The sequence below is a fragment of the Heptranchias perlo genome, chromosome 27 (genome assembly GCF_035084215.1).
Source record: "Heptranchias perlo isolate sHepPer1 chromosome 27, sHepPer1.hap1, whole genome shotgun sequence".
NCBI lineage: Eukaryota > Metazoa > Chordata > Chondrichthyes > Hexanchiformes > Hexanchidae > Heptranchias > Heptranchias perlo.
Window position 1 is genome coordinate 32,801,559 of NC_090351.1, and position 13,975 is coordinate 32,815,533.

The 13,975-nt window shown below is 42.1% G+C and overlaps 1 protein-coding gene and 1 long non-coding RNA gene across 3 annotated transcripts in view; one reads left to right on the top strand and one right to left on the bottom strand.

Annotated features, from left to right (window-relative positions):
• Positions 1 to 13,975, bottom strand: part of LOC137344549 (uncharacterized) — a 103,098-nt gene that overhangs the window by 41,499 nt on the left and 47,624 nt on the right. The gene's annotated exons all lie outside the window — the stretch shown is intronic.
• The window catches only part of LOC137344547 (N-fatty-acyl-amino acid synthase/hydrolase PM20D1-like), a 51,234-nt gene that overhangs the window by 2,821 nt on the left and 34,438 nt on the right, over positions 1 to 13,975 (top strand). Inside the window, exons 2-4 of the mRNA XM_068007593.1 lie at positions 7,114 to 7,346; positions 9,287 to 9,373; positions 12,181 to 12,314. Coding sequence (XP_067863694.1) covers positions 7,114 to 7,346; positions 9,287 to 9,373; positions 12,181 to 12,314 — 454 coding nt within the window. The remainder of the gene's footprint in view (positions 1 to 7,113; positions 7,347 to 9,286; positions 9,374 to 12,180; positions 12,315 to 13,975) is intronic.

Sequence of the window (13,975 nt, forward strand, 5' to 3'; positions counted from 1 at the left end):
TCCCTTTCGCACTTCCCCTCTGAACTTTCTATATTCAGCCTGGTTCTCACTTGTGTTATCAGCCTAACATCTGTCATATGCCATTTTTTTCTGCTTCATCTTACTCTCTATCTTCTTTGTCATCCAGGGAGCTCTGACTTTAGTTGCCCTACCATTCTCCCTCGTGGGAATGTACCTAGATTGTACCTGAACCATCACCTCCTTAATGGCTACCCATTGTTCAATTACAGTTTTGCCTGCCAATCTTTGATTCCAATTGACCCAGGCCAGATCAGTTCTCATCCCACTGAAATTGGCCCTCCTCCAATTGAGTATTTTTACTTTAGAGTGGTCCATGTCCTTTTCCATAGCTATTCTAAACCTTATGATACTATGATTGCTGTTCCCTAAGTGTTCCCCCACTGACACTTGCTCCACTTGGCCCGCCTCATTCCCCAGAACCAAGTCTAGCAATGCTTCCAGCAAATGCAATTATTTTTGAGTGGAAGCAGAAACCAGTCTGATTATTTTGTGTGATGCAGGTTGAGAGTGTTTCTGCTTTCTATATTTTCTTCTCTAAAAGAGAAGTATAAAACATGTTCTTAATTTTGTAATTTTTCTCCCTATTTTTGTTTTGTACCCACCCTTCTGACTCATACTGGGTTTGGTTCCATGAGCGCTGTCAGCGATCTGGTACCTCACCCATTCCTCGCATGAGAGCCTGCAAAGTAAGTCTCAATGGCCTATCCAACTGTTTGTGGTGTCACAGCCAACCTCAGTCTAAATTTCTTAGTATTATAAATGGAAATAGCTGGAGTTTCTCAAACATCCTGCATTGGTATGTCTAATGCTTTCAAAGTGCTAGATGATGCAGTCAGAGAACAAACATTTTTTATAGAACTCCCTCTGCTTATGACATTCCACTCCAGTAGAGAGGGCTATTTGCATCTGCTGTTCCTATTCATGGTATTATTCAACTTTAGTACACCTCCCGTGGCATTGCTCATGGATAGTATGGACCAGGCTCTTAACTTCTGGTCCCACTACCAATGTTCATCAGTACTTAGCCTGCGAGAGAAAAAAAGAAAAGAAAGAAAAACTTGCATTTATATAACACCTTTCACAACCTTAGGACGTCCCAAAGCGCTTTACAACCAATGAAGTACTTTTGAAGTGTAGTCACTGTTGTAATGTAGGAAACAAACACAAAGCTGGGGCCAAGATGGTGACGATGCCTTGTTTTCCGAGCAGGAGTCCAGGGATAAGGTTTAGATCAGTGGGGAGCTGTCACAGTGGCTGTGTCTTGTTTTCTGTAGATATGATTGGTCATTCAGGAAGGAAATTCTTTCTACAGTAGAATGTGATTGGTAGATGTGATTGTTGTGATAAATAATTAGAAAGAAGAAAAGAACTAATAAAAATGCATAACAACAGACACTAGGGGGGTGATTTTAAGAGGCAACTGCGGGTGCTTTGAAAATTGCGGAAATCCCGTTCGGGTTTGGAAGCCGGCTCCAATCCGTCGACTTCCGAGTTTCCCAAGGACCCACCGTGTGCACACGGGCGACCCAAAAACAGGAGTCCCACCGGCGGGATGACAGTTAAAGAGCCAAATGTACCTCATTGAAGTACTTAAGGCACTTTACCTGTGACAGATAAAGTAATTCGAACGATTTTCAACTTACCAGGGCGGCTTGCCCACCGCTTCTGATTCACGCCTGGTGAAACCGGGTGTGAAGGGCTGGATCAGGTAACAAGAAACTAAATAAATTAAATAAAAAATCATAGATGGAAGTGAAAACACAAAATGAACGTCCCTTTGCACCCTGCTCCGATGTCCGATGTCTCCCTCTCTGGTGTCCCCCTCTTCATCCCCCCGATGTCATCCCGATGTCTCACCCACCCCCCCGATGTCCTCCCGATCTTAGAATCATAGAATCATAGAAGTTTACAACATGGAAACAGGCCCTTCGGCCCAACATGTCCATGTCGCCCAGTTTGTACCACTAAGCTAGTCACAATTGCCTGCACTTGGCCCATATCCCTCTATACCCATCTTACCCATGTAACTTCCCCCCGATGTCCCCCTCTTCATCCCCCCAATGTCCTCCCGATCTTCCCCCTGATCTTCCCCTCTGACGTCCTCCCGATCTTCCCCCCGATCGTCCCCGCTCCCCCCTGACGTCCTCCCAATCTTCCCCCGATCTTCCCCTCTCCCCCCCCCCGATCTTCCGTTCCAGCTGCAGATGATGTCTCGCTCTCTCTCTTTCTCGTCCCCCGCTCCCCCCATGTTGCAGCTCCTGACGGCAGCCAGCCTGTAAATCAGGCTGACTGCCGGGCGCGAAACCTGGAGAGGATGTTAGTCATCAGCAATCAACATGCGATCGCATCGGAAATGGTAAGTTTTTTGTTCATGTGTTAAGAATGGAGATAACATTCCTAATATCATTTAGGGACTATTGCACTGCATACGTGCCAACCATCTCTGTTTTATGTGGAGTCACTTTTTCAGACCCAGTGTCCATTTGTTTGTGTTTGTTGGTCAAATTCAGCAGGGATTTAAACATCCTCTCCCAATAATGCAAAGTCAGCTCATTTGAATATTTTTCTGGAGCTTCTTTTGCATTGGTCACGCTGCACTGGGGAGCGGCAGCCAGAATTTTGGACACCAGCAGACAGTGTAGAGCTGCTAGCTGCCCGAGGTCACCAGCGATTTTTACTGGGGGGCAAAGGTGGCACTTCAGAACCTCTCTCCTCTCCGTTAACTGCTTCTCAAAGCCCATCTCTAACTATACTTTAGTCACTTCTCCTAACTCCCACTCAAAGGCTCTGTGTTGGTTTTTCTCCTCCTCTGTGAAGCGTCTTGGGACATTTTTCTACGTTAAAAGGTGCTATATAAAGGCAAGTTGTTGTTGATGCACTTTGTTATAGTATTGTAATTGCTTGAACTGCTGTGTACCCAGCTCATGCCAAGTTTTCATAGACAAGGCAGTTTCCCAATCAACATCCCAGATCATAAAGGATGCCAGTCTGTAGGATTTAATGAAGAATGTACTGGAATCAGATAAGTAGCTCCATGCAGAGAAGAGAGGTTCACAACAAGGAGAGCAGAGAAGATTGAAAGATTGCAACTCAGGAAATTTTAATAGTACTTTATCTTGAAAGTACTGCCCTAAGCATTCCTTTTCCTCAAAGTATCACCAGCTGACTCTATAACGAAATAGGGCAGGAGAGTGAGAAAGAGGAAGTTTATTACGGTAAATTGTCCAAATTCTGCCTCAATATTGATTCAAATAGTGAGTTCGAACTTCAGTCTCTAGGGAAAGGCTAACTGCCTGGTTGTCACTGAGGTTGAAGTTACTTAGAATTTGCAAAAGGACTCTGCCCCTGAGAGTAATGATTTCCTGTAACTGAACTGAAAGTGGCACTTTTTTTTAAAAAAAAACTTCAAATTTGTCACCTTTTCAGTTTAAAAGCAAACAGCGATTTCCATGAATAAAAGTCTATTGCCATTGCTTTTTATTATCTTTTATTGATGGAAGATTATTAGTGGGTAGCGATTTCAGCACAACCTTTCACGTACATGGTAACTCAATTGAGCCATTGGCTTTTTCCCCTCAATATTATGGATTTCAATGAATCTGTGTTCAATGTGAGATTCACTGTATTGTGACTGAACCTGGGAAGATGGTTTAAATTCCTTCTCCTCCCAGACCATGTAACACACACAGATATACAAAGCCTCTTTGACTAAGGCGTCGTAAAGTAGCAGTGCGTGGGATTTATTGTGCTTTTTCCATTCACAGCTGTATTGCAATAGTCTAAGCATGCATTCCATCTCTTGTTTCTGGAATGTCATGTCTAAATAGAATTGCAATCTTTTTGTTTGTTTTTACAGCTAAAGCTTAATATCTAATCAAAATAAGACTATTACATTGCAGCAGTATACCAAATTAATTTGAAAACACAAAATTTATAGTAAGTAAAATTAGATTTATGTCACGCGGTGAGGTTCACCAATATTTCTTGTGCCATCCTATCACTTGGGAATCACTAAGGGTTCATTGTGAAGCCTAGACTGTCATGATGTTTAGGGTGACTCCACAGAGAGAACCATGAAAGAGGTTCTTTGCTTTGATTTCTGATGACAAACCCCTTTTGGACCTACTAGTTGGTCTTGTCTACATACTATCCTGCTTCTGGAGCAACAGTTGCTGCTTTTCAGCAATGGAAACAAATTTCTTTAACCGTTAATTGATATCAATATCCGATTCGATTGGAAGCATTAGAATCATAGAATCATAGAAACGGAAGGAGGCCATTCAGCCCATCAAGTCCGCGCCGGCTCTATGCAAGAGCAATCCAGCTGGTCCCACTCCCCGCCTTATCCACCGTAGCCCTGTACATTTTATCCTTTCAAATACTTATCCAGAAAGCCATGATTGAATCTGCCTCCACCACTCCCTCAAGCAGTACATTCCAGATCCCAACCACTCGCTGCGTAAAAACGTTTTTCCTCATGTCACCTTTGGTTCTTTTGCCAGTCACCTTAAATCTATGCCCTCTGGTTCTTCATTGATTCACCAATGGGAACAGTTTCTCTCTATCTACTCTGTCTAAACCCTTCATGATTTTGAATACCTCTATCAAATCTCCTCTCAACCTTCAATGTTCCAAGGAGAACAATCCCAGCTTCTCCAGTCTATCCACGTAATTTAAGTCCCTCATCCCTGGAATCATTTTTAGTAAATCACCTCTGCACCTACTCCAAGGCCTTTACATCCTTCCTAAAGTGCGGTACCCAGAACTGGAGACAATACTCCAATTGTGGTCGAACCAGTGTTTTATAAAGGTTCATCATTACTTTATGATTGTTCTCACAATATAGCAACTGTAGGAGATGGAGATATTCATGCTTTCATTATTTCAGAGAGCTAGCTAATTAACCTTCTCCAGAATCCCTGTGCTTTTTGGCATTGTCTGAAGATGTGTGTCAGGCCATCAGCCTCAAAATGGCAGCAAAGCCCCATAGATTACATCATACTTGGAGTGAAATGAATCACATGAAGAGCTGCGTGGAAGCATAAATAGGAGTTTTGTTTTTCCTTTTTGACTACCGCCCAAGTCTGGAAGGGATGTTGTGAGATCAGTCTCATGGGGAGAGTTTCATCCTTGACTTTCTGCTGGGATACAAAATGGATTTCCTGGTTACGTTATTGTGAAGGTTAATAATGCTGAGAGACAATAAGGACCGACAATTTATAAAATTGGCACAGAAAGACGGGGAAGGAACTGGACTGGGGTAACAGTAAGGAAGTCAGAGATTTTCTACGGCCTAAAACATGTCCCAGCAGCCCTGGCTCAACAAATGATTGTTAAATTCCTGAGTGCAATTCATGTGGACTTAGCGAATGGATCCTTGATTGTCTGTATGGCCTGGTTTTCTTATGCATTAAGCATCATATAAATATTTTTTAAATGGGGACCCTTTTCTCTTTTCCTTCTCAACAACAACTACTTGCATTATATAGCACCTTTAACGTAGTAAAACGTCCCAAGGCGCTTCACAAGAATGTTATCAAACAAAATTTGACACTGAGCCACAAAAGGACAGGTGACCAAAAGCTTGGTCAAAGAGGTAGGTTTTAAGGAGCATCTTAAAGGAGGAGAGAGAGATAAAGAGGCGGAGAGGTTTAGGGAGGGAATTCCAGAGCTTAGGGCCTAGGCAGCTGAAGGCACGGCCGCCAATGGTGGAGCGATGAAAATCGGGGATGCGCAAGAGGCCAGAATTGGAGGAGCGCAGAGATCTCGGAGGGTTGTAGGGCCTCCTTTTTTCTCGGACACATTATTTTTCAAAGATTTTGCAACATGACACATTAGCAAAAATATATTTCATAACAAACTAATATCGGAGAGGTGATTATGGATGTTTAACATCATTTTAAATATGAATAACACCTCTTCGAATATTGGAGACAGCGTTTATCTTCCCACCCCCACCCACAACATTCCCTACCTTAGAAGGCAAGTGTCCATTTCCCAACTGTTGCAGTGGTGTTCTTGGGCTGGACAGGGTGGAGAATAACAACATGGGCTGACGTTCCGCAGCAAAGTGCAGCTTCAGATTAAAACTGGAGTGGCAATTTTTATTCTGATTGGAGTAAGTGATTCCCTATCATTTATACTTGCCCCGTGATTTACTGCAGGTTCTGAGATGGTAGTCAGTCCTTTCCTTTTCAAAAAGAAAATCAAAAACATCCATATCTTGCCATTGTCATTTTTTTTTAAATGTTGTAATCTGTATTGTATAGTAGTAACTTGCCCGGTCTCTCAAATCAGAAAATCATACAGCACAGAAGGAGGCCATTCGGCCCATCAGATTTGTGCCAGCTCTTTGAAAGAGGTATCCAATTAGTCCCCCTCCCTTGCTCCTTCCCCATAGCCGTGCAAATTTTTCTTTTTCAAGTATATATCCAATTCCCTTTTATATATTAAACATTAATATTAAATTAATAAATATATTACATTTTAAATATTCATATTGTTTGTTCTCCTTTCCCAATCTTGTAACAAGACAATTTTAAACTTTTTTGTTGAATTCCATCAAGAAAATGTTGTGCTTTTTTGATTGATGGCATATTATGGGTTAAATTGCTCTGTACTTTCTGAGATCAGCAGTAAGGATGTTGTATAGTTATGTACAGACACTCCATAGTACTATGGGATAACAAGGACAAGGATTTTCCTTGTTATATTAGGGAGGCTTTATTAAGCAAGGAGTCACCAAGACATTTTTAAGATAGCATAAACATCTGCCTAGAAGCTCAGTAACTAAGGTCATGGGGGGGAGGGGGTAAGACATCTGAGCCTGCTTAGGTTCCATAAATAACTACTGATAAACATTGCCAATGCAAACTCCAAAGAATCAGCAAAGAAGTGGTTCTTGTCTTCTAAACAAGTTCTTCGAAACAAATTCTTCAAAGAATTTATAACAGAACGTTTTCCAGTACCAGAGGAAGCATTAATTTCACCAAGATGTTTGTAATAACCAGGTTACAATCTTTTAAAAAAAATCTCAGAAGCTGGCATCCCGTAATAATTCGATTGCATGATCCGTTTCTTGTTTCTTCGCAGTATTTCCCACAGTGTTCTCCTCAAACGTTGTGCATCATGAAATTATCGCAAACTACAGTCACTTGTTTACTGTCCGTGGGTCAAATGACAGTCTCAAGCCGTACATTCTAATTGCCCACCTGGATGTGGTTCCTGTGGTGGAAGAAGAGTGGGAGGTTCCACCGTTTTCCGCAGAGGAGCAGAATGGCTATTTATATGGACGGGGAACTTTGGACGACAAATTATCTGTCATGGTATTGTTTCTAGAATCTCCTTCTACAGCTGACCTGCATGCATGCAGTTTTAATTCATTTTGTTTCAGTATGTTTATCCTGTTTAAAGCACATTGGCTGATTCAGCTCTGAAGGATGCACTACTTTCCATGGCAAATCTGCTATGTCGGTCTATAGAATTGTCCTATGCAAAATGCAGGAGAACTCTACGTCATTCCTTATGGCAGAGAAAATGTAGCTACACGGGCTGCCACTTAACAAGTTTACTTTTAAAACAAACACACACATACTGTGCTGAATTCTTACCAATACACGACAGGTTGGGTTTTATTGTGGGGATATTGAAAACAGTGAAATGTAATTGCTTTAACACTGCGATTGCAGCAATAGTTGCAATGTTCTGCCCAGTGACAAGGCCATAATGTGAATTTGGCTTTTCTTTCAGGCCAGGAACAACATGTGCGTGCTATGAAAGGGGAATTATAGGCTGTTAGTACAGAGATAAATTTATACTGAAAATGAGGGTTTATATAACTTACTGTTAGAGTCACCAGACAAACTAGCACCAAATCCAAACTGTTCTGCTATCAGCTATCAGTTGCTCTGCATGATGTGCATGGTCCAAACAAACCAGGAGAATGAACAGGAAAGCCAGGTGACGAGCTGCGCTGGTGAAGCTCAATGATATACTGGTGTACAGCGCTGTGGAGTGAGGGCAAATCGCATGGGTGAGTTGGAGCGCATGGAATGGATGTTGTGACTAACACAAGCTGTACAGTATTAGACTATGTGAATTGTCAGCTTTTACCTGATGTAATATTTCTCCCTCTTGATCGTCATATTTTTTAAGAGGTCAAACAGGGTTCTTCCAATGCCAGTCATGAGCCAGTCGGTTTTTAGGAGCATCATAAGTCAGTCAGCATTTTATTAGCCCTTCCCCATCCTTCATTGTGGATGGCTCGGGGGAAGAGGGGACATCTTGCCTGACTTCTGCATTGTCACCTGCCCCTTCCTCATCACCCCCTAGATATTGTTATTGAGATTAGGAAATCCCAATTCTGGAAAATATAGCAGTGATTTTTCCAGCTTTCACACGTACATCATTCAACCAAGAGGTCGGGTGGTGACTGACCTGCTTCCAAGTCTCCATCAGTGCAGTTTTGTGTCAGCTGCCAGTATGCACACAACTACAGCCAATGTATGCCTCTCATTCTGATTTTTGCCCTCTCCTTCCCCTTATGTGAAGGTGCTGGGCCTCCCCAGAGCAGCAGAGCAAAGATTGGGGACAGTGCAGCATGGGGCAGATGATCAAGCCTACAGCAGTGGCACCACACATTGGCACTGCACTGTGTCACCTTCACCCTTACTTTTTAACTGCATGAAATACAGGGATGATATTAAGGAAGAGGGGTCAAGAGATTTGAGAATGTTAAGGGACTTTATTCACTAGAGCTGAGAAAGTTAAGGGGTGATCTGGTGTTCAGAATTAAGAAGTGTTACGTTAGGGCAAATAGTAATACGTTGTTTGCACTGGTCAGCCAGACAGTAACAAGAGGAAATAAATTTAAGATAATCAGGAAAAGAATTAGAGGAGGTTGGATAAAATGTCTTTACAGAGAGAGGATGGTTAGGACGTGGAATTATCTGCCAAAAACCATTGTTGAAGCAGAGCCCGTAAGTTCTTTTAAAAGGGATAGACGCTTGATTGAAAGAGAGGAATGTTAAAGACTGTAGGGAGTGAGCAGGAGAGTGGGATTAGAGTAGATGGCTCATGTGGAAAAAAACATCGACAGGTGACCTGTTCCGGTGTTATAGCATTCTGTGGTATGATGAAAGAAACTTGTTCAACGATTGTGTCCCTAATTGTGGAATTTCTGTCACAGCATGAAGTTTAACATTCGTACCTTACAAGTAGATGAGAATCCCCATGCTGAAATTTAACATGTTAATGTTATTTCTAGGGAATTCTCCAAGGCCTGGAATTCCTTTTGAAAAGAGACTACAAACCTTGTCGATCATTCTACATTGGGATTGGACATGATGAAGAGGTAAATCAAAGCCAAGTGCAGAACTTGGGGACAGCCGGGTGTCAAAGTTGTCCTTTTATTATTTCTGTGGCTGTAACAAACCCTTGAGGTGTTCTTTTGTGATTAGCAAGATGTTGTACTTTATTGGTAATATAATTTTATATGTTTTATATTTAATAATGAGAGGGAGGGGGGGAAATGGAAATGCTGGAAATCTGAAATTTAAATAAAGCGAAAGGCCCATCAGCATCTGAAAAGAGAAACGATGGATGAATGATTCGGATATAGACCTTTCATCAGAACAGAGAGATGAGCAAGCTCGTCTATAGAACTTAAAACAAAGGAGGGAGGCACCCAACATGTAAAAGTTTAAGAGTCAGGAATCCTGTCACAGAGAGGAAGTTAATGAGCTGAGTGGCAGGTGTTTATAAAAAAAAAGCCAGAATGAGGTTGAAAACTGGTGGGTGATATATAAAGATCACATCAACGAGGCAATGAGAAGTCATTAAAAGAACAAAAGTATGTGAAAGTAGTAAACAATTTTACAACACCAAGTTATAGTCCAGCAATTTTATTTTAAATTCACAAGCTTTCGGAGATTTCCTCCTTGTGAAAGTAGGCATATGTCAGCTTGGCTGTGTGGTCGTACTCTCACCTCTAAATCAGGACGTTGCGGGTTCAAGTGCCAGTACAGGTTTTGAATGCACAATCTAGGCTGACGCTTCAGTACAGTACTGAGGGACAGCTGCACTGTCGGAGGTGCCATATTTTGGAAGAGATGTTAAATTGAGGCCCTGTTGAACTTAAAAATTCCCATGGGACTTTTTGAAGATGGAGCGAGTTTTCCCAGTGTCCTGGCCAACATCACTTCGTAATGACAGAATGATTCGACTTGACTCCAATTGAATATACTAATACTTTATTAACTTTGTGGCCCTGGCCCCCCACTTATCTCTCCTTTATCATTTGCACAATGTTTCTCAGTCCCTGCAATCACCCTATAGGTCTTGAAGATAACGGGAGTTCTAGCTAGCTTCATCATTCCCGTATGTCTGAAGGAATAGAGATACCATTATGTTCCTCCCTTATTTTGCAATGTCAGGATGCTCATGGCTGTTAGTCATCCTGCAGCTTCAGTAAGTCAATTCAAAAGCAGTCCTTTTGGTGACACAGCAATTTCAGCCAAAGCCTTGACTATTAAACCCTTTTGAGCCTGGTTCCCCGAAATACTTTCTAAACCTATATTTCCTTACACTAAACCAATTTATTCAGTTATGGGACCTTCGTGTGTGCAAATTGGTTGCCCTATTTGCCTACATAACAACAGTGACTACACTTCAAAAGTAGTTCATTGGCTGCAAAGCACTTTGGGATGTCATGAGAACATGATAAGGCACCATATAAAAATGCAAGTTCTTCTCTCCTTTAAGTATGGTGGTTAAAAGGCTTGGAAAAGAATATACACTTTTCTCAAAGATTTCCTTCTCTTCCCTCCTTTCCTGATTTGCTCCGAGTGTAAAGGATAGTGCAGCATTGGCCGCTTAGCATAAATTTGGTTAAGCACGAGGCCCTAATCCTTCAAAGAAAATGTGTATCACGTGATACCAATGATGCACAGTCAGGAGGAGTGGAATTAGCAGTTTTTCAACAGTATTCCCTTGAGTATAGAAGATTAAGGGACGATCTAGTTGAATGGTGGAACAGGCTCAAGGGGCTGAATGGCCTATTTCTGTTCCTAGTAAGAAGAACTGAGAACTGAAGAAGTCAGTTTTCACTCAGAAGCTGCAAAAATGTTGCCTGTTCTACACAATGGGTAAGGGAGATTGTTTCAAAATCAATTAACATTTAAGCTTAGACTTACTGAAACTCATTATAAGTGCAGAAGGCATTTTAAAATGCCTCATCAAGCATTGCAAGTCAAGTCTATCTCTCCAGCTGTGGCTCACTGGTATCTTAACAAACCCTCTCAGCAGGGAGGCGGCTGTACCCCAGTGGAACTGGTGTGCATATTTAGCTGTGTGTCTCTAAACAAATACAACTTCGTTCATGTTCAGTGAAATTTTGGCCGCTAATTAAGAAACAGAAACACTACGGCCACGGCTCCAGTTCCATACATTAACACGACAAATTTAAAAAAACCACTACACATACTGCTATCACTGTAAAGTGACCAAACACAGCAAACTTAGGGAAACTGCTGGAAAGGATAATGTACGTCCAGTCAGTACTTCTAGCTTCTGCATGATGTGAAGCACGTGGGTACGGTGAAAAGATCTTACTTGTGACTTTGCTGCGAAAACTGTATCAGTCACGAGACAGGTTTGGATGCAGAGGCGACAAAGTGTCTTGGATCTTTAGATGTCAGCCGTGACTCAGTGGTAGCACTCAGAAGGTTGTGGGTTCAAATCCCACTCCAGAGACTTGAGCACAAAATCCAGGCTGACACTTTAGTGCAGTGCTGAGAGAGTGCTGCACTGACAGAGGAGCAGTCTTTCGGATGTGATGTTAAACCGAGGTCCCGACTGCCCTCTCAGATGGACATTAAAGATCCCATGGCACTATTCAAAGAAGAGCAAGGGAGTTCTCCCCGGTATCCTGGCCGATATTTATCCCTCAACCAACATCACTAAAACAAATGATCTGGTCATTATCACATTGCTGTTTGTGGGACCTTGCTGTGCGCAAATTGGCTGCCACGTTTGCTACATTACAACAGTGACTATACTTCAAAATGTACTTCATTGGCTGTAAAGTGCTTTGGGATGTCCTACGGTCGTGAAAGACGCTATATAAATGCAAGTCTTTCTGTCTTTCTTTCTGATCCACAGGTTGGAGGAAACAGTGGAGCCAGAAACATAGCTAGAGTTCTGCAGTCCAGAGGAGTGAAGCTGTCCTTCCTCCTGGACGAGGGTTCAGCGATACTCGACGGAATCATACCAGGACTGGAGAAACATGCTGCAGTGTAAGTAACCCAGCCCCAATTTGTAACAAAATCTTCAGCTGGTTCCATGGAGCATGTTCTATTGATTGCCAAAAGAAAATCCCTTTTATGAGGAGCTGATACCTACATACACACAGAATGTAGAATTCCTTGGTATGCAATTAGCTGAGGATTATTATCCAATGAATCTAGAGAGGAAAAGCCCAGATCACTTCATGGACTGAATAACTTTTTGCCCTCCCATCATTATACAAAACCCTGGTTAGACCGCACCTGGAGTACTGTGAGCAGTTCTGGCACCGCACCTTCAGAAGGACATATTGGCCTTGGAGGGAGTGCAGCATAGGTTTACTAGAATGATACCCGGACTTCAAAGGTTAAGTTACGAGGCGAGATTACACAAATTGGGGTTGTATTCTCTAGAGTTTCGAAGGTTAAGGGGTGATCTGATCGAAGTTTATAAGATATTAAGGGGAACAGATAGGGTGGATAGAGAGAAACTATTTCCGCTGGTTGGGGATTCTAGGAGTCGGGGGCACAGTCTAAAAATTAGAGCCAGACCTTTCAGGAGTGAGATTAGAAAACATTTCTACACACAAAGTGTGGTAGAAGTTTGGAACTCTCTTCCGCAAACGGCAATTGATACTAGCTCAATTGCTAAATTTAAATCTGAGATAGATAGCTTTTTGGCAAACAAAGGTATTAAGGGAAAAGGGCCAAAGGCAGGTATATGGAGTTAGATCACAGATCAGCCATGATCTTATCAAATGGCGGAGCAGGCACGAGGGGCTGAATGGCCTACTCCTGTTCCTATGTTCCTATCCCTTCTCATGTAAGACTTGTGGATCACGCAAAAAGAGTACAATTAATGTCAGAACGTTGAGCGTTTACCACCAGAGACACAAAGTTTCCCCAATAACTTTAAAGGCGTCCATGTCCACATGGTCTAGCCCCAACATAAAATAGTACAGATTTAAAATTCTGCATGGTTTTCCTAATCACTCACCGTAAATTTGGAAGGAGATCAGTGGAAACCCTGGAGAAACGGCATAAATGGCCACTTTTAGCCACTGATGTAATTTCTCCATAGTTCTGCCGATATCCTGCCACATCTATTTTATAGTTAATATTACAGCCTTCGAACCAAAGCCATGTAATCTAACCTCAGCATTTAGATGACCACTAGAAATCACACAAAATTCATTGTCACAATTTAAGATGGCACCTGAACGCCTCAATTAGATTACTGTTGTCCTGGGCATGTCATGCCATCAGAAAGAAGACATACTAGCATCAAACCAACTAACAACGTTACCTCCGACAGATGTATTTGTATAGGCCAGGATAGCAAAGAAATCATTAATGAACAGAGAAAACAGAGTGTCATAATTCAGTCCTCTTTCTGCACACTTTGATCGTGCTCACCACAAAAGCTCCCCTAGGGAGGTCTGGCCTCCTGTGAACCAAAACCTAACCTGTGTGAAGTGAATGAAGTAGTATTCTGTAGGGCTAACAACCCACCATTGTACCACTGGATATCAACTGGAAGTAGCGGGTGCTGCAGTGTACACTTCTCACAGCCTTGATAGGCGGAAAGACACTATGCTGACAGTTCAGGCTAAAATTTGACTTTGTGCAAGGCATAAATTTATACAGCAGTGAAAAATTGTTTGTTTCTGTCA